Below are 25580 nucleotides of genomic sequence, written 5' to 3'. Positions count from 1 at the left end.
ATATGCTTATTTTATATTTTTGCATTTATTTATGTAATCTTGTGTGGAGACTATGTGTATATGGGTGTACGTGTCATCATACATATATGGAAGTCAGGAGCTGCTTCTCTTCTTCCACCATGTGGGCCCTAGGGGTTGGACCCATTGGCAACAAGTGACTTTTACCCACTCAGCATCTCACCAGCCCTCATTTTGTTTTTTCGAATTATTCTCTTTCTAGCCGGACCTTCTGTCTTTGAATGTGATACAGTTATTCAAGTGTTTATAGACACAATGACTTCACCACGGAATTTCATCGATTTCCTCATTGCTTTGTCTATCACATTCAGATTTGAAAATTTGGCTTTCATTGTGCCAGTTCCATTTAGTTTTAAGTGAGGAGCTGAAGAGGTGGCTCAGTGGTTAAGATAAACGGCTGCTCTTCCAGAGGACCAGGGTTCTGTTCTTGGAACCCATATAGCAGCTCACTACCCTTTGTAGCTCCAGTTCCAGGGGCTCCAGTGCCGCCTTTTGGCCTCCACTGTCATTTCAGGTGTGTGGTACACAGACATATATGTAGACAAAACAGCCATACACATAAAATTTTTTTAAATTATTTTTTATAAATGATTTATATGAAATAAGATACAGAAATCCTGAAACCTACTTCTCATGTGTCATTAAACAGGATTTAATTAAAGATCTCAAGTCAGAATTGAGTGGGAATATCGAAGAACTAATCCTTGCCCTGTTCATGCCTTCTACATATTATGATGCCTGGAGTTTACGGAAAGCAATGCAGGTATGCTGTCTTATTGTCTGTGATTATTCTGTATTGCTTAATATGAGTAGCCTCACAAATTTTGATAGTTCCAAATTTGCAGTGATAGATGAGATACAAATGTTTTGTATCATTTGAAATACAGCTTAGTCATCTTCAGAGAGCTTCCTTTGCGCCTTTGTAATTCTTCTCTCCTCGTTTTGTATAGGGGGCAGGAACTCAAGAGCGTGTATTGATAGAGATTTTGTGCACAAGAACAAATCAAGAAATTCGAGACATTGTTAGATGTTATCAGTTAGAATTTGGACGAGACCTTGAGCAAGACATTAGGTCAGATACCTCAGGACATTTTGAACGTCTCCTTGTGTCCATGTCCCAGGTGAGTACAGTATTAATGGCTGTTTGTTAGTGAAAGGAACATACATCTGTACTGTTGCCAGGGGACACACTTTATTAGTGGTTGGCTCCTTGGGTTATTGCTGTATTTGTGGAACAACACAGAATTGGACAGTGGACAGATGTCATCTAGTTATTACTGAGACTGAGTTCTGTACATCTGACTTTTGTAAGGAATAGGAAAATAACTGCTTTTAGATTTCGTGAAATCAGAACCTTCCTGGGGCTCTGTGGCAGAGATGAAGGTGGGATCCGTGACAGCTTAGCAGTGTCATGTCAGCTAGTGTGGGCCATAGGGCAAGTGCCAGAGGGTGGCAGAGCCATAGGAGGAGAGGCAGAAGTACAGAAGAGTGCTGCAGTCGGTGTAACCGAGCTTTCCCGCATACATACGCCCCAGTTCCCGAAAACAAAGGCTTAATTATTTAAGAGTAAAAGTGTAGGCTGTAAGCTTGAGCTTGTTCCCCAACTAGCTCATAATTTATGTAACTCATTAAACTATTCTATGTCTGCCACATGATTGGTTACCCCTCAGTTTCATGTCTGTCTCCTTGGAGTCCACGCGGCACATCTTTTTGCCTCAACTGATTGTCTCCTCGGAGTTCCTGTCTTTCTACCAGCAGCCCACCCCTTATTTATTAGTCCTGCCTTTTAGTAATAGGCCACCAGCATTTTATTGACAGGTGATGCTTCCACACAGTACACAAGACAGTCTCTCTACAGCAGGCATCTGCCTTATTATTCCCCAGGTATGCAGAGAGGGGACAGCAAACACTCCAAGAGAGTATTTGGAATAACATTAAAAACAGGAAGGCGAGGTTGATGTATTTGACAGACACGTGAGACTAACACACTGGTTGAGCATCAGGAGTTACTGGCTGCCTGCTTGCATACAACACGATGGGGTCTCAAGGGATCTAAAAGTGGAACAGGGGCTCTGAGAAGCCACGGGGGAGACCTTCAGAAAGTATATAAGATGTGTAGTGGGCACGCGATAGTTTGCAAAAGCTGGAGGTACAAAAATGAGAGGAAAATGTTGGAAAGACTGAATTTTCCTTGAACACCAAAGGGGAAGAGGAGGCTAGGATTCAAGACAAGCAAGAGGGACACAGGCAGAGCTGTCGAGTGCAAAGCAGGCGTCTCAGTTGGGTTGTCCCTATGCAGGGTCCATGAGCCAGCCGAACTTTTCTAGGGTGGGAAAAGAGAAGTCACTTCTTAGAAAATTGGGACTATATTATGTACTTAAACCCAAGGAGTAATTTGAAGTTTCTTCCCTGAGTACCTTTAAAATACTTTTATTATTTGTGTTTGCAAGAGATTGCTAGAGGTTGCAGGCCTGGCTCTGTGCGAGCGCCAGCCCCCATTTGAACACATTTTCCTGTGTTCTGTCCAGTCACCCTTTGTAGTATGACTGTACCCTTCCTCATGCCAAGTGCTTCTCAAAAGAGACGTCTCTAGCTGTAAGAAACATCTTCCCATTTTGTTCCTCAGATGGGCACTAGGACTTGCCCTCTTCCAAACCCTCATATGTCATTTTATCAAGTCTTCATGGTAAATTTATTTTTGTTTGGTTTTGGATTTTTTGTTGTTGTTGTTTCTGTTCTTGGGATTGAATCTAGGAGCTCATTCATACAAGGCAAGCTGCTTACCATTAAGCTATATCCTCAGCCCTCAAAATAAATATGTGTATAATAACAGTGTACTTGGGTCAGAAATCTTACATAGTCCCTTCTTAGAGTGAAATCCCTTAAGGGCAGAGACCTTGACTCTGATGTCCTATAACTCACCATAATGCCTGGAACGAAGTGAGTACTTGCTATTTTACAGTTTTATAGGAATGAGACTCTACAGAGTGTTTTGATCTCATATCCCAGCTGAAGAGAATTACCCTTTTTGTACTTGAGAGATAATTTATACTCCCTTGTGAAAGACATCTTGCTGTAATTTAGCACTCAAATCTCTGAAACCCTCACTTTGACCGTACATTTCAAAGTCCAGAACTAAGTGTAATGGAATAGTGATTTGGAAAGGCAGGGCATGCGTGGCAGACTTGATGCACTCACATTTAATAAATCGCAAAGTGACTAGATTGGGGAAAGGATTTCCCCTCTAATTCTGTCTTCCTCTTGCAGGGAAACCGTGACGAGAGCCAAAGTGTAAACCACCAGATGGCCCAGGAGGATGCTCAGCGTCTCTATCAGGCTGGGGAGGGGAGGCTAGGCACAGACGAATCCTGCTTCAACATGATCCTTGCCACAAGAAGCTTCCCTCAGCTGAAAGCCACCATGGAGGCTTACTCCAGGGTAGGTTTTAACTCTTCTGAAGATGTGGTGGTTAAGATATGAAAACGCTTAACTCTGTCATTTTCATTTTCAGATGGCTAATCGAGATTTGCTAAGCAGTGTAAGCCGAGAATTTTCTGGATACGTTGAAAGTGGTTTGAAGACCATCTGTAAGACACTTTTGCACTCTGCCTTATTTTATTTTTCGTTGAATCGTTAGTTACTATAGCGTCCCCAGAATCAGTTCAGGCAGAAACTGAGTGAATCCTATATTTTGTATACGATTCTATGAGTGGTTGGTTGATTGTTTGTTAAGGTGATTTGACTTTCATTTGCATACATTTGTTGAGTACTGCAAGAAGACCCCAGGATATTATAGACCTTCCTTTTAAATGAATGAGAAAAGCCCTAAGGATCTAACAGTACTACCACAAAACATCTTTTTTTTACATAATTAAGTTATTTATTGAGACAGGGTTTTGTGTCGTACATCTGGTTGGCCTCGCATTCACAAAGATCCACATCTCCCAAGTGCTGGGATTGAACACATGCACCTCTGTAGCACACGAAGCATCCTTCTGAGCCCCCAGAACATACCATATAATCAGTAAACACAGTGAGACTCTTTAATATGTTTCTGGTGCCCTGACACCTAGATGTGCAGGACTTCTGTCCACAGACAGTACAAAAATAAGAGTATGACCAACACCTTGGTGCTAGCAGTGCAGTGCCTGAAATGTGACTGTCCTAACTGGGGCTCAAGTGACACAATGCACGGTGTGCCCTCTGCCAACTGTAAGCACACACTCTGCTAAGTAACTTTTCAGTGACTCAGAGTTCCAATCTTAGACAATCTGTTTTCTCTCAAACTGTATTCGTGGCTTTTTCTCAGCCAAATGATATTCTGTGTGTGTGTGTGGTGATGGGACTTGAACCTAGGACTTTGTGCATGCTAATATTCTACCGCTGAGTCATCCCCAGCCCCTAAATGGTACATCTTTAAATTTAATCTTATTTACTGCGTGAGAGTGTGTAATATGTTTGTTATGGACGTATGCGTGCTGTGCTCGGCACACGGGGAAGCTAGAAGACATTTCATGGAGGCATTTCTTGCCTTCCAACTCTAAGTGGATTTGGGGGATGGACTTCAGGCCACCAGACTTTTACAAGTGAAAGTTTAGTTTTTACCTTACCTTACTTTTAGTAAGAATATAACTAAGAGTTTATACCTCTTAGTTATATTCTTAATGTGAAGAGTTTAGAGTTCTGTCATTTATGTTAGTAAGCTGTTGCTTAATCTGGGGTATACTTCCTATAGATTTCCATATTGGAAAATGTAAAGAATCTACATCATTGCATCTATAAAGAGAAAACAGAATTGTTGGATAGAGGGAATCCTGTAGAATTGAAAGTTGACTATCTGATTCAGCCACAGAGATTAATATACGCTGAGGAAGAGATTGTCAACACACTTTAGATTTCTGTTTAAAAAAAAAATCAAAAACAGGCTTACAGGGAGCATAAAGCCACAGAGGTGGACTGACTGGTCATGTCTGCCTTGCAGTGCAGTGCGCCCTCAACCGCCCTGCCTTCTTTGCCGAACGACTCTACTATTCCATGAAAGGCGCTGGCACAGATGACTCCACCCTGGTTAGGATTGTGGTCACTCGAAGTGAGGTGAGGCAAGGGGGCACTTTCTGTTTTGGATTGTACTTAATTTTGAGTGGTGATTTCTTCATTGTTCTTGATTATGAAACCCTTAGGAAAGATATGTCCTCTGTGTGGGTATTTCAGTAGTAAAACAGACCTCCACCCTCAGGACAGACAGCACGAAAGCTTTTATATTTGAGAAGTTCTGTGGAGAATTTGGGTTTATGGGAGATTACTAGTGTTTGTTTGTTTTACTCTTTTAAGGAGACTGAGGTCTCATTAAGAGTGTCTGGGCTGGACCCAAATTCTTGGGCTTCAGTGATCGCTTGCCTTGGCTTCGTAGAAGCAAGGACTACAGGCAGGCATGCTTGTGTCTGCTTCACTGATTTGTTGATTGATTTTGCAGTGCTGGGAATCAAACCAAGGTACTTGTGCCTGCTAAGCAATTACTCTGTCATTGAGCTAAGCTTCAGTTCCTGGCTTAGATAAAGCCATTTGGATATCAAAGTTAGCATCCTTATTAATTATAAAATAACCTTTAAATTCATTGGTTTTTACTTTTTTGTTTGTTTTTGGGTTTGGATTTCTGGGGTTTTGTTGTTTTGTTATGGGTTTTTTTGTTTCGTTTTTTTGTTTTTTTGTTTGTTTGTTTGTTTTTTTTGAGACACGGTTTTTCTATGTAGTCTCCGCTGTCCTGGAACTCACTTTATAGACCAGGCTGACCTAGAACTCTACAGAGATCTGCTTGCCTCTGCTTCCCTAGTGCTGGAATTAAAGGCATGTGCCACCATTTCCAGCTTTATTTATATTTTTAATTGAAAGCATACATTATTAAATAATATATAGGCGGTAGTTTTGTTTGCAGGGGGAGGGTGGAAAAAACAAACAAAATTTGTTTTTTTTTTTTTTTTTGAGACAGGGTTTCTTTATATAGCCATAGAACTCAATATGTAGACCAGGCTGGCCTTAAACATACAAAGATCTTGTTGCTTCTTGAGTGCTGAGTGAGATTATATAATAAAATTTACTGTTTGAACCATTTTTAAGTGCACCAGGTGGTAAATACAGTCACATTGTTGTACGCTGTCATGTCATCTAGAACTTTTCACATCTTGCAAAACTGAAAATGTGTACTTATGAAACAGTCACCCTCTGCCCTCCCCACTCCCTCCTGTTCTGCATTGATAATACTGGGTTCCCCAGCTGATGGACTCACACAGCACTGCTCAGACTGAGTCCTCTCACTTAATCCAGGCTTTACAGAGTTTGCAGCTGCACTGTATGTTGGAAGTTTAATTTCAGGCAGCATACCAACTTAGCATATCTGTGGGCGGCTGTCTGTCTGTCTGTACATGCTTGTCTTGCGGCTGCCTCTTGTGTTTTATGGATGCTGCTGCTATGTGTGGTGTACACTAGTCCCTTCAAGTCTCTGATACTTCGTTTGGGAATTTAGCAAGAAATGGAGTTGCCGGATGGATGATACTATGATTCTGTAGATCCTTTTCTTAAATGCCATACTGTTTCCCATAGTAACTACCCCATCTTACATTCCCATCAGGAATGGACAATTTTATATAAACCTATCCTGTTATCAGATAACTATCATATATTTTTTTTGCCCAGTGTTTGGGGACTAGCAGATGACACCTACATCACATCTCTCCAGTGCTTCCCAAAGTGGCAAATGCGGTCCTCAGGGGCGACAGCAGCACTAGTGTGAATGAAAACTCTTGAGTGTCAACCATTTGCTGTTTGTCCTTCCCAGTTCTGATTATTATATATTATTAAGCAAACAAATGCATATTCTTTTAACAGATTTTTTTTCTGTCCTGTCATTTCTTACAGATTGACCTTGTTCAGATAAAACAGATGTTCACCCACATGTATCAGAAGACCCTAAGCACAATGATTGCAAGTGACACGAGTGGAGATTACAGGAAGCTGCTTCTGGCCATTGTTGGCCAATGAGAAGGATTCTTTTTCCCTTTAAGGAATGAAGCTCTTCAGGGCCTATCCTTCCAAGCAATGCGACCTGCATGCAGCCATGTCAGGCACCACTTGACCAGAGTAGTTTTTTACTGAGGACTGTCGGGGGTGTGTGCTGGGTTTGCACATGTTGTTGCTGCCTTAAATCTAATGTTAGTTTTTTTTTTCTTTCTGTATCCAGTCAGTGTAAAAGCCATATCAATGACATAGTAATGTAATATTTGTTAAACTTCATTCTCACTCCTCTTATTTTAATCCTTATTTCAAATTGAATAAAAGTCACCATAATCTCTAATTCTGTGTGATGTTAAAAGAAAGAGAATGAGAACGGAGTTTGTTAAAACACTGTTCTGGTTTGATTGCAGAGTGTGATTTTCAGTTCAGCAATAAGCTGTAGTAACTCACCTCAGTGGTTGAAGTTTCCTGGTACAAGTGGAATAAAACTCAGTGGCAGCTAGTAGTGTAAGACCCCCAAAAACTGAGGGTGCCCCAGCACCCCACACCTCAGAAGGCGACACCCACATCACTCACGAGAAATGGTCTTGATGCAATAACATGAGGATTTCTTTTATTCCAGAGCTCTGGGGTCCACAACCATACACCACACAGGGGTAGAGGACTGTGGGACCCCATGCAACTGAAGTTAGGGGTATTTAAAGGGGGAAAATCTCAAGACAAGGGGTGGAGGACAAATTATGCATGGAATGGGGAAGTACAGAATGAGGAAGTCAGGCAATAGTTTATGCCTCAAGGATGGTTGGAAGGTTAGAGATTATCTGGAGCAAAAGTCCTTGGCGCATTGTATAGTTAAACATAGGAACTACAACAGGGTGGGCTATCTTTCTCAAGGTGAAAGCAGAAAAACAAGTTACTCTGTGCTGGGCTAGTTGTTTAGGGGTCTAAAAACATTGAGTTGGGGTCTCATTTACTAATGTGGTGTTTACCTAAATAACATAGTCTATGCAAGCAAACTCTTTGCAGGTTCTGGAAACTTCGCTGGTATTCTTGAGACCCCCATTGCATCCCAAGGCCTGCTGGTGCCAGCTGTTAGTAACGAATCCCCCTGTGTGGTGGGAGTGCCTTGTTGAACACCACACAGCTCTGACAGTGGCGTCCAGTGCAAGGCTGGCCCTCTAAGCCACTGAGATCCCAGATGTTACATTATCATGGTAACCAGAATGCCCCTGAGGCCATCAGGAACTTAACTGGAAGCCCAGGAAAGCTCCCTCCTTCTCTTCCTCTTCTTCCCTGCCCCCTCCACTGCCCAAGAGTAACCTGATTACTTCCGTGTTCCTACCCAATTCCCAAGGATGAGGAAATGACCAAGCCAGCTCAGTCAACAGGGTCTCCAGCGCAGGAGTGAGGATTGAAAAGAAAAAGACAATTAGACAAAAGCTGCAGCAAGGCCTCTCAGTCAATTCTGAGACTGAAAGCCTGTTTATTTCTTTCACTTTTATACCATTTCAATTAAATGCAAGTATTAAGGGCGAGCAGTACAATGAGAAATCAAGACAATAGTCAAGGAACAAACAAGACAATAAACACAAAGCCCAGAGATCACTCCAGTGATTCTAAGGCTGTTTCTAAGGATGATGATCAGTGATATACTTCCTTCAACAGGGCCACACCTGCCAATCCTTCCTTGTGGGTCTCCCAGGCAGCCGATTTGGTTCACGAGGGCCGTGGAAGGAGAGACGGCCAGCAAGTGGTTCTGAAGCCCTGTGAGCCCATAAGGTGAATGAGCACACCGGGACCACTTGTCAGGGTGCAGATCAACTTTACTGAGTGCGATATAAGGCTTATAAGGTTTTGGGGGACTGAAGGCACGGACATCCAAGCTGGGCCCCTCTAGTGCTAGGTTTGAAGGTGTGTGCTCCACCACACCTGGCTCACCTGCATTGTGGTGAATGGTGGGTAGTAGGTAGGTTTTCCTTTTTCAAAGGCTGAATATTTTGTTACTTGTTTATATATCCCAGTTCTGTGTGCGTGTATGTTGCTACTTTGTTTCCAACCCAGTTCCCCGGTAAAAGAAAGCTCAACTCAATCAGTTAACAAAACAAGCTATAAGCCTAGATTGGGCGACCTCCCACTACACTACTCTATTTCCATCTATATTATCCCACATAACTTGCGGTTTCTCCTGGCCAGGAGCTTCTCTCCCTCTGATGCCTCTCCATTTCTCCCTGGTAGCTCCTTCCCCTCCTGTTTATTCCTGAAGCTCCTCCCCATTACTCTCAGCTGCTCCCACTTCCTCCTGCCCAATCATTGGCTCAAGCCTTTATTTGAAAAGTTAAGGTGGGGAGAAGGTTCACAAGGCAACTCCTCATCTGCAGCCCCTCTGAGGAGTGGAATTAGCATCAAAATACTAGCCCAGGGCTATCCACAACATGTATACACATATACATTCATGTGAGTGAATAAACATTCGTGTGAACGCGTGTACGCTCACAGACAGTCCCTTCTCAACTGCTGTGTACCACCTATCTGACTCAATTCCCCGTCCCTACTTCCCATCCTGCTGTTAGCACTGGGGAGATGGACATGCGCTCAGCGTCACTGCCATCCTATGCCTCGCACTCAGATCCTCGCCGTTCCATAGCAGGCGCCTGAGTGGATGCAGGTGGCCATGAAGACTAGAGGCATCAGGTGACCTGGGGTCCCCTGGAGCTAGAGTCACTTCTGAGCCACCCAGCGTGGGTGCTGGGAACGAGGCTTGGGCCTCTGCAAGAGCACATCACACTCTTGTGGCCTGTCACCCCAGCCTGTCAGTTATGATTTTTGGTAGCAATTGCTTAGACCCTGTACATAGACTTCTGATTTTATTATTAGGCACTGCTGGGGCCAAGCTTAGCGGTACAGTGTGGGCTTTGCAAGCACGGGAAGCATTGATATGCAGCACCATCTGGCCTGGAACTTGCTATGCATACCCAGTTGAGAATCAACTTTTTTTTTTTAAGATTTATTTTTATTTTTTACCTTTGCAAGCACTGACACTCACAGAGGGCAGAAGGAGGCACTGGACCACATGGGGTTGGAGTTGCCCCTTGGGGGTACCTGGAATTGAGATTTGGGCCCTCTGGAATTGTGCAAGGTCACCTAACCATTGAACCATCTCTCTATATCCAAGAGTCAGCATTTAAGATACGGGTACTTTGAGAAAAGATCAAGATTACTAGTTTACTTTAAAGGGCAGAAGACTTATATTGTCCACTATAGCCTCAAACACCCACTCAAGCAATCATTTTTTGCCTCAGACTCCCAAGTAGCTAGAACTAGAGACAAGGACCAGGGCATCCTGCTAAAATGGGTTTTGTTAGCCTATGTTTAGTAAAGACTTTTTTCTTTTTCTTTTCCTTTTTCTTTTTCTTTTCTTTCTTTTGAAACATCTAAGTAGGCTTCTTTCCTTAAAGAAAGTTTCTTTTAATTTTATCATTCTATTTTTTTTTTTTTTTTTTTTTTGTGGATATTGAAATCAAGCGTTAAAGAAAAAGAACTGAAAGTTGGAAAACTACATTTTTACTCAAAGTTGCAAAGGAGAAACACCCAAGAGGCGTGGTTTTCAGGGCACAAGCCAAACTTGCAACCTCCTTCCTCGAGAAGGGGGGGTGGGGGGCGGACAAGTTCTCGCGAGAGTTAGCTGGTTGCTATAGTTACAGAAAACAGCCAGCGTCTGCCACAGGTAAGATAGTTCCTCCCTTTCAGAGGCTGTAAGTAAAGCTGTCGCTCCCACTCCCCAGATCTTTTCTTCCAGGATTCGGAGCTCTTTCCCTTCAGCTAAGCCAGGTTGAAATTCTCGCTAAGCCCAGCTGTGCCCAAGGAGGTCCCGCTTCACCCGGAGCCGGATCCAGTCCCATCTCCTTCCTCTATCCTATCCCCAAGTCGATGGTCGCTGTCCTGCCTCTGAGCCTGTGACTAGAAATGGATGCCTTGTTGAGGACAAAAGCAAGAGTTGGGCATTTGTGCAAGGACACAGTTACTCAGTGGGAAAGTCGTCAATCTTCACGCCTGGGACTGGGGATCTGGTTCAGTGATGTGTTTGCACAGCGTGCATCAGGCTCTTATCTGCTTAGCACTGCAAGGTAACCAACAAAATCCCATCCTCATAAACAAAACAAATGTCCCAGAAGGAGAACGAGCTGAACTCACAGCCACGGTGAATGTTCCTGAGTTGGAGAGAATCTTGATCAACTATGAAATGTATAAAGTGAATGAATAGCCTTGGTATCTGCTTTAAGAAAGATGAACTGAAGAGAATAAAGACAACGAATGTGAAGGTTCCAGAGTGATCATGTGCATACACTGGGGCAGCGAGGGAGGCACCCTTAGTCAGATTAGTGAGGGAGATGGTCTTCCTCACTAGACTTGGGGGCTTATATCTTCTCTTTGCTATCCTCAGCATCTGTCCCTGCCCCTAACTTAATAAAGTTGGCTCAGTTAATGAGTTTGACAGAAATGGAATGGATTCAAATAAAAAAGTCAGACTCAAAGGCGTGTTAGTCTGTCACTAGGAACACAGATGAGCTCATCCGTATGGTACGGATCCCAAACATACACTTGATAAGGAAATCGCCAGTGCCACTGAGGCCCTGGAAGAGCCTGGAAGCATTTGGGTGACGAATCGGGCTTTTAGGCAAGGGCAAGACTGAGGGAGTCTCTGAGAAACAGCTCGGTGACTGTGAAACCTGATGGCTGCGGGACAGATACATTCTACTTCAATTTCAAATTTGTTTTCAGTAAACACACACACAAATCTATGACACATCTCAGTCCTTGTCCCTTCCCTCCCCCACCCCCAAACAGCCCGCACATCTGCTTTCCTGTAATGTGCTTAAACCTAGGGACTGCCTAGGAAAGGGAAGCGTGGCGCTTGCCTCTCTTCCTTCGCATTATCCTCCTTTATCCCTCCTCTCTGTGTACCCTCCTCCTACACACCCGCTTCTACCTTCTTGCCATGTATACATTACATATTTAAATATATGCATTATACTCATACTTCATATGAGAGAAAAGATACACATTTGTCTTTCTGAATCTGAGATCTTTTCCTTAATGCAATCATCTCCAATTCCATCCATTCTTTTTCTGTTAATAGCATGAATTCATTATTCTTCACACTTTATTGTATATATAATGTATATGGTACTTCTATAACATTTCTTCAGTCATCTTGTGAGCTTCCAGGCTGGTTGTTGCCTCTTGTGAATAGTGATACAATGGGCATGGCATACAGGTAGGGCGGATAACATGTGTAGGGCAGATAACATGACAATTTTATTTTTACCTTTTTTTTTTATATGTATGGATGTTTTGCTTGAATGTATGTCTGTGTGCCATGTAACATGCCTGGTGTCCTTGGAGGTCGGAAGAGGGTGTCAGATTTACTGAAACTGGAATCACAGAGAGTTGTGAGCCACCATGTAGGTGCTGGATGGAACCTGGGTCCCCCGGAAGAGCAGCTGGTACTCTTCACTACTTAGCCATCTCTCCTGCCTGCCATTACCACCTTTTTGAGGAAGCTCCATATGGAATTCTGTAATGGCTGCCCTAGCTTACTTTCCTGGCAGTGATGGACAAGGCTTTTCCTCATCATATCCACTTTGGATTGAAGTAGGAAAACCCCGATCTTTAAGGAAAAAACAAAAACAAAAACCCAAGAGATAGTGGAGTATGGTTCCCTTGTCAGAGTCCTCACACAGTGTGCATCCACGAAGGCCGGGATTCCACTCCCAGCACAGCATACTCTTAAGTAATCCAAGGAGGTAGAGGTAGGAGAATCAGGAGTTCAAGGTCAGCCTTAGCTGTCTTGAGTTTCTTCTTCTGTTGTTTTTTTGTTGTTTTTCTGTTGTTTTTCTGTTCTTCTTTTGTTGTTACTGTGTTAAAATATTCTGACGGAAGTGACTTAAGGCAGAAAGCCCATAGTTCCAGGTTCCAGTCCATCATGGTGGGGAAGCCAGACCCCAGAAGCTTGATGAGACCCTAGTTTGTCAGCTGTCAAAGAGCAGCGTGTGCTGCTTCAGGTGCTCAGCTGGCTTTCTCTATTCATACAGGATCCCAAGACCAGGGATGGAGCCACCCACAGGAGGTCAGTCTCTCCACTTCAACATGGCCAAGACTATCTGCTGCAGGCACACAACTCCAGGAGTGTTTAGATTTGTCAAGCTGACAGTATTAACTTTCACAGGCTGTATAAGATCCTGTCTCAAAACAAGCATACATTTATTATCCATTCACCCGTTGGTCATCTGTCTGTCTGTCCATTCATACACCTACCCACCACCTACCCACCCACCCATCCACCCACCCTCCCACCCACCCACCCATCCATCTACCCACCCACCCACCCCTCCATCCACCCACCCACCCACCCACCTATCCATTTATCCATCTATCTATCTATCTATCTATCTATCTATCTATCTATCTGTCTGTCTGTCTGTCTGTCTATCTATCTATCTATCTATCTATCTATCTGGTGGGACAGGGTTTGTCTGTGTACCCCTGGGTGACTGGTTTTAAATTCACAATGTAGACCAGGTTGTTCTAGAACTCACAGTCCTCCAGCCCCAACTTCCCAAGTGCCAAAGTTACAGGGGTGTGTGCTGTCACACCTGGACAAGAATTTAGGTTTGGAATTGGTTGTCAATGTAGAGACATAAGCCTTTGCCATTTCAAGATTTCATAAAACTGGGACATAATCGTGAAGGGAGCTTCCCAGACTGTCATGGAAATGTGGGTGGGGCAGTGAGCAAGGGCAGTCTGAGTGTCTGCCTTCTGATCATTTGCATTTTGTGGGCCAGTTATGTGTTGAGGAACCTTTAACATCAGTTAGTGGAGCCATGCCTGAGACAACTTCCTGAGAGCACTTCCTGTCCAGCAGCAGAGGTGGCAAACAGTGGGTTAAAAACAGGGATAAACTGTGCTGGCCTGTACTGTGTCTGCAGCTCCTGTGGTCCTGGTTATGATGATGTACACAAGGAAACAAATTCATCTGTTATCTTTCTAGAGGCCAAAGAAGACCAGAACGACTTTGACCACGTGCTGGCATGGACCAAACGTCAAGCACAATGAGGACGGTGCACATTACTGTGACCAATGGATACGATTTGGTAAATTGACTCTAGGAAACCCAGAGTCCTTATTTAGCACGTGGGGACCAGAGGTCAAGACTGAAGTTTTGTGTAATCTTCTCCCTGGTGTTCCATGTTGGTCGTCTGTACTCCGCAAGCTGTCATGTCGCGAGGCTAGAATACCTGGCCTTTTCAATGCTAAATTTAACAGGGTTTAAACAAATCATTTCTGTTTTGCAATGTAATTTCTTCCCCCTTACCCTTTCTTTTGAGACAGAGTTTCACTAGCTGAGTCTCCCTCAAATCCATGGCAATCCTCCAGTTTCAACCTCCTAGATACTGAGATTACAGCTCGAGCCACACACACGAGGCTTAGCATTCCTTTCTTCCCTTTCTTCTGAACAGGATCTCAACTCTTCCAGCATTCTCCCTCTGAGTAATTTCGTTTTAGGATTTTGAATAGTAGACCTCTAATAACCACTGAGAATTAGGTGAATAATGAGATGGGAGAATATTCAATGTCCCCCAGTTAATAGGCCTGTTGTTTATAAAGGCATAGTTAATAAGTTGTTTGTTTAATAATGCACATATAAAATAGATATGCATATACATATTCATAGAAGCATAAAAATATATTCTACAATGTTAATAGTCCCTGCACAATAAAATAAAGCCACAGGATTTTATTTCCCTGTGTAATTTTTTCTCACTTTTTAAAGCTGTATGGCATTTGCAACTGTAACGTGATGTTTGTGCCCACAGAAAGGCTTCAAAGGAGACACCCCAGTCACTTTTGTCCGTGCGGAATTCAACCAGGCAGTTCTCGGAGACTCCTCAAAAATCACTGTCTCTCCAGAAGGAACTGCAAAGTACAACTTTACTAGCAACATTGACTTCAGCTCAGATGGAGGAATTACTTTAGATGACCTCGCCCACAAACCTTTATTCTGTAAGTCTCCTGGTTCTAAGTGCCTTGCAAGGACCTTCTGGGCATGGAGTCCCTGTGATGGGAGAAGTGTGAACTTTTTATTTTTACTTACACTCACTTTACATCCTGCTCACCGCCCCACTCCCGGTCACCCAGTCCCTCAGTCCTTCTCCCATCATCCTCTCTTCTTCTCCTCTAAGCAGGTGGGGTCCTCCTGGGTATCTCCCCACCTTGGCACTTAAAGTCTCTTTGAGACTAGGCACTTCCTCTCCCATTGAGGCCAGACAAGGCAGCCCAGCTAGAAGAACATATCCCAAGTGTAGGCAACAGCTTTTGGGGTACTCCCCATTCCAGTTATGAACTTGATACAAGCTTTAAAATTGCCCATTGTTTATTTGATATTCAAGCCTAACTGCATATCCTGTGTTATCTGTGCTTTTGTTTATACACCATCACGAGTGGCCATTTTTTCATTTGCCTCTCCGGCTAAAGGATGCACTTCTTAAAATCAGGGCTGGATTTAGTTTATTTCAGAAATTTCAATTCCTAGAAATATCTGTAGCATAACAAACACGTCGAGTCTCTGAGGAGTGAGCTAGAGGAGAGGAGGGTGGATGGTTTCGGCATCTGTGTTGTCCTGGTTCCCACATGCACTTTATATCTTTATATCTGATATGATTTGTTACACTGGGTGCTAGGTCTTTTACTTTGTTTAGTTTTAATCTGTTTCTCTCTCTCTCTCCCTCCCTCCCTCCCTGTGTGTGTGTGTGTGTGTGTGTATGTGCATGCTCACATGTCTTTTGGTGTGTGTGCAAGGACATGTGCATACGTGAGGAAGCCAGAGACCAATGTTGGATGTCTTCCTGTATTACTGCACCTTGGCTTTAGAGATAGGGTCTCTCCCTGGCTGTCCAATTAGCTCCAGGAATCTACCTATCTCAAGATTACCATGCCCCACCCCTACCCTAACATAGTGTTTTGGTCAGTGTTCTATTTCTGTGAAGAGACACCACAACCATGGCATCTCATATATAAACATTTGGTTGGGGCTTGCTTACGTTCAGGATTTAGTTCACTGTTGTCATGATGGGAGGCATGGCAGCACTCAGGCTGACATGGTGCTGGAGTTCTACGTTCAGATCAGGAGGCAGCAGGAAGAGAAAGAGACGCTAGGCCTGGCTTGAGCATTTGAAACCCCCAAATCCACTCTCAGTGGCACGCCTCCTTCAACAAGGCCACACTTCTTCCACCAAGGCCGAAGCTCCTAATACCACTCTCTAAGCATTCCAATATATGAGCCGATGGGGGCCATTCTTACTCAGCCCACATATGCTTGCCACAGGCTCCCAGGTTTTATGTGGGTGCTAGTTAGGGTCTTATGCTTACACAGCAGGCACTTTATTGTCTGAGCCATCTCTCTAGCCCCATGTGTTTTAATCTGTAGTCTTGGTATTAGTGAAGGATTCTCTAGAGAACCAAAGCAGTCTAAACAAATGTTAAGAGAGAGTTATTAGGTTGGGTCATATGATACGGTTGGCGTAGTCCAGCAGTGGCTGTCTCACACTGGAGAGACCAGTAACCCATTAGCTCACTCCACTAGACTGGGTCCAGGGTAGGTCCGTTGTGGTGCCAAATGATTCCTGGAGAGCTGCTGATCTTCAGTCCACAATGCAGGCCTAGTGAAACCACGTCTAAGTTCAGTAAAAGAATCGGTAGTGCCCACAGAGGTGTAGAACTTGCCAGAAGGGAAGGCAAGGAGAATAAGGAAAAGCATTCCCTCCTCCGTGTCCTTTTATCTTGGCTTCAAGGAACTTGATCAGAAATTCCTTAGAGGCTGGCCCCGCAGCTTGTTGGCGATCACAGATCCAGTCGGGATGAAAGCATCCTGGGCATCAGTCTTTGTTTTTAATTTTATAATTTTTCAGCTTTTTAAATGACATATCTTGGGTGCTTACCAAACCCACAGATCTCAAGATTGCCACCTCAGAGACACAAGACTTGGACATGCATACCATATTCCAGGTCCCACAATTTGTATTTTTCTTCCCATAAGAACCCTTGGGGTCCCCCCACACAGACCACCAAACCCACAACCAACAAAAGCAATGCTGAAACTCTGCACCTTGGGCCAAGGGTCTCGGATCTTATGAAACAAGTTGTCTGGCTTGGCCATTCCAGGTGCCAAGTGTGGGCTCCCTGGGACCTGCTGGCTGTGGAGGGGGCCAGGCCAGCCTACCTTCAATACTTCCTCCCCCATTTCTCTACTTGCTCTGTGTTTCTCTGAAACCCAGAAGAGGAGCAAGCACCTTGCTCGCTCCCATCTCAAGCACCGTGAATGAAGAAGGCAGAACCGAAGGCTTCTTATAAATGGTTGAAACAATCCCTTAGTTCTCAGGAACAAAGCAGGAACTGAACGTGGAGATTTTGAAGAGCGGGCTTATGGGCATGGCAGGCCCGCAGGAGAGAACAGCACTCTGAAACTTGAGAAGTAGAGTTTAATGTTTTTAATGTTTCACAAGGACAAAGCCTTGAACTGTCATGGATAGGGAAGTGAGACTGAAATCATGTCCCCCAATACAACTATGGCTCTGAGAAATCAAGGCCTAGGACAATTAAATCCACTTGCCATCCACTCTCTTTAGAAAGAAGGAAAGAGTGTTTGTTGCTAATTAGTAGACATAGCGCGTGTTCACCACTCACAAGGAGCTTTGTTGTAACAAAAATCAGCCATATGCTAGGTCAAAGCTGTCTGTAGACAGTCTTGAGCTCTCGGCCTTCCATCTGCAGCCTGAAAAATGCTAGGATTCCAAGCGTGTGCCACCTCGCATGGCTCGGGTAGTTTCTCGAACAAATGATAACGCTCAACCAAAGAGACAGAAACTTCATCTGGAAATTTAAAGCAAGCCAAAAGCTCATGAAGGGCTCTTGGAACAAAGACATCAGTAAAAAAAATGGAATTTATTTAGTATTACCAAAGAGTAGAACATCAAATGCCAAGCACAGCGCTGGGGGTGGGGGTGGGGGTGGGGGTAGGAGGTGTGGGGAGGGCAGGAAGCAAGCAGTTCAGTAGTAGAGCAATTTACTCCCTGGCACTACAAAAACACACCAAGACCTGTAAGGTGCAGTCACAGCAGAGGAACAGTTGTGATCTAAGAGTGTTCACTAGAAATCAAAAAGGGCCCAAACTTCTGAGATGATGGAGTAGACACACTTTTCTCTATTTCTCAGAAGCACAGCTGGGCATTGTGGTAAAGCAGACTTAGGAGGCGGAAGGGTGCTGAGAAGGGACATACGGACGTGAAGTAACTCAGGGTGAATTCCAGAGGTTTCCTCTTTAGCTTCTAAATGCCAGATTTTCTACTTAAGAGGTTAGTACTGTAAAACCATCAGTGGGTTCAGATTTTTTAAATAAATTTTTATTTGTATGTGCGTATATGCTGTGTGTGTGTGTGTGTGTGTGTGTGTGTGTGTGTGTGTGTGTGTAGTATCTGTTGAGGCCAGAAGAGAGCACTGGATCCTCTGGAGCTGATGGTTATAGGCTGCCCAGCGTGGTCCTCGGGGAAAAGCAGCAAGCACCCTGAACTATGACACTGAGTCCTCTCTCAAGTCCTGAGATAGTTTAGTTTGGTTTGGTTTAACCCAGTAAAAGTTTGTTCCCTCTGGCTCAAACAGTACCAAAAGGGCATAGGAGTGAGCCAGTCAACTGTCTGCCAGTAACTTCTGTATTCCTAACAAACACCAGAGGAAATAAAAACTGGCTCTCCGTTTACCCAAGCGGAGCCTAAACATTCATCTTCACGAAGTGCTAATGGCAGGACCCAAATAGCCTGTGTTAACCTGAGAAAAAAGACCACTGACCCAGTTATGGCCAAATTAAAGCAAGCTTTAGTGTGCACTTACCAGAGACAGCCGGCCAGCAGCTGTCTCCGCCTAGGACAGGGTTCTGGAGATCAGCTCTAAGCCAGTTTCTCAGGCTCCTGACATCAGGAAAAACTATGATAGAGGGGGGATTTTACCAGCAAGTGTGGTTACAGAAGTGAGACCAGGCAGTTGGGATTCTACAAAGCAGTTAAGGAAATCTTCTTAGAGCATTTGTTACAGAACATTTCATTGTTCCACAGTGGGATGAAGCTCAGGCCTGAGAAACAGAAACTCGTTGTTTTACAGTAAACAGAAACTTAGCCACAGACTCAGTTGGGCTCCAGGCTGGTTCTTCACCTGGTGGTACGGGAGGAAACTAGGCAGGAAGCCAGGACTGTTATCTCCTATGGTAACAAGTTCTCTTCTGCTGATCTTTGGCACTGGTGGGGACCACGTGAGGATCCTGAGATTAGTAGAACCCTCGGCCTCTTACGGTTGTGTCAAAGGAGGCCCAGTGTGGTGCAGAACTTCATTATGGCCTTATGGGACCAAGTCCAACCCCACTGCATGGCTGGTGGATACCAAGGAATCGGAATGGCAGTTGTTTTCCGAGTAACTGGACGCTGCTTCCCCAAGGAGCAATGGCAGTGAGTGGAGAGAGTGGATTTCTCCTCTCAGGCCTCAGTTCCCCAGAGCAGTACCTCTGACTCCTGCTGAAACAGTATCAGAAAGAGAAAGAACCAACCAAAGCAGAAGGTATAAGTAAAAATCCAGAGTTTCAGAGGCTACTAGGGAAAAGCCAGGCTCCAGCAGAACGTGAGGTCCTTTAAGAAACGAGAGATCTCAGACTAAGTTGCAAAGGTGGTCAGCAGACATGACACCAAGGTAGCCGTTGGTTACGACTCCAAGGCAAGGATTTTGTTAAAAGCCAAGGGATGAAACTTCACTGAATGATTGCAGACATTCTGGGAACAAATGGGGAAAAAAACAGAAGAAAGATTTAGGAAAGAAACAGAAGACATAAAGAAAAACTAAATAGAAATAAGAGAATTGGGAATTGGGGATAAAGGGATGGAGGGCTCATCAGTCAGGAACAGAAGACGCTTGTGCAGAGGACTGGGTTCAGTTTTCATGCTGAGGCTAATATGTAATCTGTTACCAGGGGACCCAACGCCTCTTCTGGCCTCCACAGACACTGGGCACACATGTGCCACACATACACTCAGACAAACACTCAAACACATAAAAGAACTCAAAAAATAGTTTTAAATGACCAGAATTGAAAAACATAATATGTGAAAATCTCCGCCACTAGGCTCAACAATAGAATTAAGAAAACAGGCTGGAGGGATGGCTCAGACTTTAAGAGCCCTGGCTGCTCTTCCAAAGGTCCTGAGTTTAATTCCCAGCAACCACGTGGTGGCTCACAACCATCTATAATGAGATCTGGTGCCCTCTTCTGGCATGCAGGTATACATGCAGGTGGAAGGGTGTATGCTTTATATATAATAAGTAAATAAATCTTAAAAAAATAATAATTAAGAAAACAGGAAAGAAGCAGCAAGCTGGAGGGCGGAGCAATGGAGGTTACCTGACCTAAACCATACAGAGGACATAGGACAGAGATGACGAGAAATGTTAGGGCTTCTGTAACTATGACAACACATAGTGTTAGTGTCCTTTGGAACCATGACAACACACATAGTGTTAGTGTCCTTTGGAACTGCAACTATGTGCACAGTGTTCATGTGGAACTATGAAATGTGCATAATATTAATACCACTGGTGTCTCAGGACAGGAAAAAGGATAGAACTGAAAAGTAATTCAAACAAAACAATACGAAGATTCTCAAGTTTTAAACAATCTGCTTTTACAGTATTTTATGTATATGGGTGCTTTACCTGCATGTACATGTACCATGTGAATAATGCCCACTGCCCTTGGATCCGTTCAAACGGGAATTGTGGATAGTTCTAAGTCACCATATTGGTGATATGAATTGAATCCTGGTCCTCTGGCAGAGCAGCCAGCCTCTTAACCACTGAGCCATCAGTCAACCCAAAACTATCCAGTACAGCTACTATGCCTGGCTTATGCGAGGCTGTGAATCAAAGTCAGGGCTTTGTACACACTAGGCAAGCACTCTACCACCTGGTTCTCATCCCCAGCACGGTTTGTGACATTTTCTTAGCATGGATTTCATTCCTGTTCATCTCATTCAGCGTCCCGAATTTTTAGGCTTATAAGCAGGGCATGGTAACATGTGCCGTGAGTCCCAGCACTCTGGAGGCAGAGGCACATAGATCTCTGTGAGTTTAAAGCCTACGGAGCTAGTCCTAGTCCAGCCAAAGAAGCAAAGTGAGCAGGGGGAATCGGCAGGAGAGATGGCTCAGTGGTTAAGAGGCTGGATCAAAGGAAGCGGCATTATTTGAAAGAATTAGGACGCGTGGCTTTCTTGGGGTATGTGTGACCTTGTTGGAGGATGTATGTCACTGGGGGTGGCTTTGAGGTTTCAGAAGCTCGAGCCAGGCCCAGTGTCTCTTCCTGCTGCCTGCTGATCCAGATGTAGGACTCTCAGCTCCTTCTCTAGCGCCATGTCTGCCTGCGTGTGGCCATGTTCCCCGTCATGATAATAATGGCCTAAGCCTCTGAAACTGTAAGCCAGCCCCAATGAAATGCTTGCCTTTGTAAGAGTTGCCATGATCATGTGTCTCTTCCAGTAATAAAATCCTAACTAAGAAAGACGGGAAACTATAATTGAGATACATTGTATGGGGGGAGGGGGTCTTCAATAAAGGGGAAGAAAAACAGACAATGAAGACTGATAGCTAAGAAGGAAACTCTGATCTAATTGACTCCCAATATTAAATGTTGGACTAAAAACAACTAATGTTAAATGCTTAAAATATAGTATTCAGATATTTGGAAACCCAAATGAAAGTGTTTCCTCTTGGAAGGCAGAGGCGGGTGGATCTCTGTGAATGTGAGGCCAGCCGGGTGTACATACTGAGTTCCAAGACATCTAGAACATCAGAATGATACCCTGTCTAAAAAAATAAAAAGTAAAAAAATAGAAAGAAAGGGAAAAAAGAAAACAAAACAAAAGAAAACGGCTCCCTAAGCTGAGGTTGTAGGCTGAGGGCAAGCCAAGTCTATGGACTATTTTATTGCTGTTGGTTTTTGAGACAGGGCTTCTCTGTGTAGCCCTGGTTATCCTGGAAGTTACTCTGTAGACCAAGATGGCCTCAACCTCACAGAGATCCTCCTGCCTCTGCCTCCTGAGTACTGGAATTAAAGGCACACACCACCACTGCTGGACTTGTGGGGTATTTTTTAAATCAGTGATTGATATCTGAGGACCCAGCCCCTTGTGGGTGGTGCCATCCCTGGGCTGGTGGACCTGGATACTAGAAGAAGACAGGCTAATCAAGCCATGAAGAGGAAGACAGTGAGCAGCGCCCCTCCATGGCCTCTGCATCAGCTCCTTCCACCAGGTTCCTACCCTGTTTTGAGTTCCTGCCCTGACTTCTTTTGATGATAAACAGTGATGTAGAATGTAAGCCAAATAAATACTTTTCTCCCCAAGTTGCTTTGGTGTTTCACCACAGCCATGATAACCCTAAGACACTAGGCACACCTGTAATCCCAGTACTCAGGAAGTAGAGGAAGAAGGATCAGAAATTCATGGTCATCCTTGGCTACATGCAGGTTTGAGGAAAGTCTGGGATACATGAGGTCCTATCTAAAAATGTTAATTTTTAAAGAATGTCCAAGAAATACAGTTTCACCATTAGTCCAGGCTGACCTGAAACTTGCAATTCTTTCTTCCACCTCACATCAACATAACTCTAAACCTAACCCTAAGCCTAATGAAAACACTATGCATTTAAATGTGTTGTTTAGCAAATACAAGATAATTGCACAAAATGCAAGATTTGTTCTAGTCGAAATTAAGAATTTCTAATTTGTACATGGTTTTCTTGACTCTGCAGCAATGTTTTTCCTTAAAATGTTGTATATATTTCATAGATGTAACTGTACAATGCATGACTTCTGTCAGTAATTTTTAATGGTAAATATGATGGGAAGCAGTGGTTCTTTCTGATGATAAGGGGTAGTAACTTTGTCGCCAGTAGCTATATACATCAGTTGCCTTTACATGTATGTACTGAATGATTCTGAGGTAATGTCTATTCCTTATAATTCATGGCAGAAAGCTCTGAAGTCACAGAGCTGGTGACTTCCCACGGTCTCCCAGTAGTCCCCCGATGCACCTTCCTGGATTTAGGGATAATTGTCGCTGCTGCTGTTAGCGATGTCTGTCCTGGGATTTGATCTGAGGCCTCAAGCCAGCAATCTTACCATTGCGTTATACATCCCACAACAGAATTCACTTCTTTAACTTAGACTTTGCTTGCTAAGGCTTCACCGTCTGATGGAGTGGTTAGAAAAGCTCTCATTTTCTTTGCTTTGACGTTTCTAGTAACGGTGACTGAAGTTTTACCAAAGGAAAAGAAACAGAAAGATGAGAAAACCTTAACTCTTGGCCAAGCTGTGGTGGATCTTCTTCCTTTACTAGAAGGTCAGATGTATACTCTATCCCAAAGCAAAAAATAGCAAAACTCATAAAACTGATACCCCGCAGTGTGTTGAAACCCAGCTTCCTTAACTTTGAAAGATTTTAGTGGAAAATGAAGACACGACTGTGCCTGTAATGGCTTTGATCTGACCCATTTTTCTTTGGCTCAACTTGACCTTACAGGAGAGGAGTCATTTGAAACGACGGTCCCGCTACACCCTGTGCCGGGGTCACCCTTGGAAACTACTGTGCCAGGCTCTAAGGTAATCCGAGTTTTAAGTCTTAGTGTGTTCAGCTTGCCTCATAACCCAGGTCAGGTGAGGGCAATGCACTGGCCCTCCTTTCAGGACACCTATGGTGCCGGTTTCTGCTAAGCAGGGATGAATAAACTAAGTCCCACCCCGAGGATTATAACCCGGTGTGATGAGCTGACGAGGCACAGAGCAAGCATTGGCTGCTTCATCCAGAAGTATGTTATGGAAGGCTTAACTATGGAAATGCATTTGCTGCTGCTGTTGTTGTTGCTAAAGATTTATTTAATAATGTATGTGAGTCCACCGCAGCTGTTTTCAGACACACCAGAAGAGAGCGTCAGATCCCATCACAGATGGTTGTGAGCCACCATGTGGTTGCTGGGAATTGAACTCAGAGCCTCTTTGGAAGAGCAGTCAGTGCTTTTAACTGCTGAGCCATCTCTCCAGCCCTGGAAATGCTTCTTGAGCTATGTACCTGTGGGTTAAATTATGTGTGACAGTAGGCAGAGCATATATTTGACATGTAGGCACAGCGGCTTCCCTCTGGTTGAAGACTTCTAATTCAATAGTACTAGACAACACCATGTCCTGAATTTCAGAATGTGAGACTCTGCAATGCTCTGGAATTCTCTGCAGTGACATCCTATAAAACATCTAAGACACAACATTCTAAAATTGAACTCACTTTCTTCCCCTAAACTTGCTCTTTCTTTCATCTTAGTGTCTCGGATGACTTAGTGTTTCATGATGGCTTTGCCCATCCATGAAATTACATGACAGGGTCCAAGTGACAGCCATGGATCCTAACGACCTGCTTACTTTATCTACTTTACCTTACCTACGTTACCAAAGTACTTTACCTACTTTACCTCCTTAGCCTCTTTAGAGCCTTTATACGGTTTTCCTACTCCGTGTTACCACAGCTTTCATTGGGTCCTTAGGCATAATCTTGGCACATGACCTTACCTCCTCCTCCACTCAGACTTCCTGCTGCTTACGAAGTAACTTAAAAGCAAATCTGATTTTACCTCTTTTCCCTGCTTGGTGTGGCTCACAGACTTATCCACTGTGTGTATCAAGGTCCAGATTTCTTTGCAAACAACCCACATTGCTGATAACCGGAGCCTCCCAGTTGACAGACTTGACTCCCACCACCTTACGCATTCCGTTCCAGTGTCCCGAACTGTGTCCCTTACCTTTGCCTAAAGGCAGCACACTGTTTCAGCCTTTTTACTGTAGCTTTTCTTTGGACCTAGAATTATTATTTTTTTATTTTTTAATTGGATATTTCCTTTATTTACATTTCAATTGTTTTCCCCTTTCCAGGTCTCCCTTTTGGAAATCCCCTATTCCATCCCCTTGCCCCTGCCATTATGAGGGTGCTCCCCCACCCACCCACCCACTCCCGCCTTCCCACCCTGGCATTTCCCTACACTGAGGCATTGAAAACCCAAGGCCCAAGGACTGCTCCTCCCACTGATGTCCAGCAAGGCCATTCTCTGCCACATAGATGGCCAGAGCCATGGGATGGACCTAGAATTATTTTTTCTTTATTTCCCTTGTTGAGCCAAGCCACAAACTCCTTGATATCCTGTAAAAGCAGGATCTGATGGCATTGTTTCCTAGTCTTTTCCAACCCAGGAATGAATTATTCTCTTCCTCTCTGGTGCTTCTCAACAAGAATATTTTGTTATAACTTATTAACCTGTAATATGAGGCTCATAAATGAAAGGGGATGTGTCTTCTTTATCAGCATATTATTAGCAATCAATGCACATTTAAGGGGCAGTGAGATGGCTCAGTGGGAAACACACTTGGG

The 25580-nt window shown here is 44.0% G+C and overlaps 2 protein-coding genes across 2 annotated transcripts in view; both read left to right on the top strand.

Moving 5' to 3' along the window:
- Anxa7 (annexin A7) overlaps nt 1–7366 on the top strand; it is a 29124-nt gene extending 21758 nt beyond the window's left edge. The window contains exons 8-13 of the mRNA XM_052189822.1: nt 668–781; nt 969–1139; nt 3286–3456; nt 3530–3605; nt 5000–5112; nt 6931–7366. Coding sequence (XP_052045782.1) covers nt 668–781; nt 969–1139; nt 3286–3456; nt 3530–3605; nt 5000–5112; nt 6931–7053 — 768 coding nt within the window. The 3' untranslated portion in view covers nt 7054–7366. The remainder of the gene's footprint in view (nt 1–667; nt 782–968; nt 1140–3285; nt 3457–3529; nt 3606–4999; nt 5113–6930) is intronic.
- Nucleotides 7367–14082: 6716 nt separating this feature from the next.
- Cfap70 (cilia and flagella associated protein 70) overlaps nt 14083–25580 on the top strand; it is a 54480-nt gene continuing 42982 nt past the window's right edge. The window contains exons 1-4 of the mRNA XM_052189820.1: nt 14083–14177; nt 14901–15087; nt 23412–23510; nt 23691–23770. Of these exons, the coding sequence (XP_052045780.1) occupies nt 14115–14177; nt 14901–15087; nt 23412–23510; nt 23691–23770 (429 nt within the window). The 5' untranslated portion in view covers nt 14083–14114. The remainder of the gene's footprint in view (nt 14178–14900; nt 15088–23411; nt 23511–23690; nt 23771–25580) is intronic.

This window comes from Apodemus sylvaticus, chromosome 8, assembly GCF_947179515.1.
Source record: "Apodemus sylvaticus chromosome 8, mApoSyl1.1, whole genome shotgun sequence".
Classification (NCBI taxonomy): domain Eukaryota; kingdom Metazoa; phylum Chordata; class Mammalia; order Rodentia; family Muridae; genus Apodemus; species Apodemus sylvaticus.
This window is presented reverse-complemented; position numbering and strand designations above follow the sequence as displayed.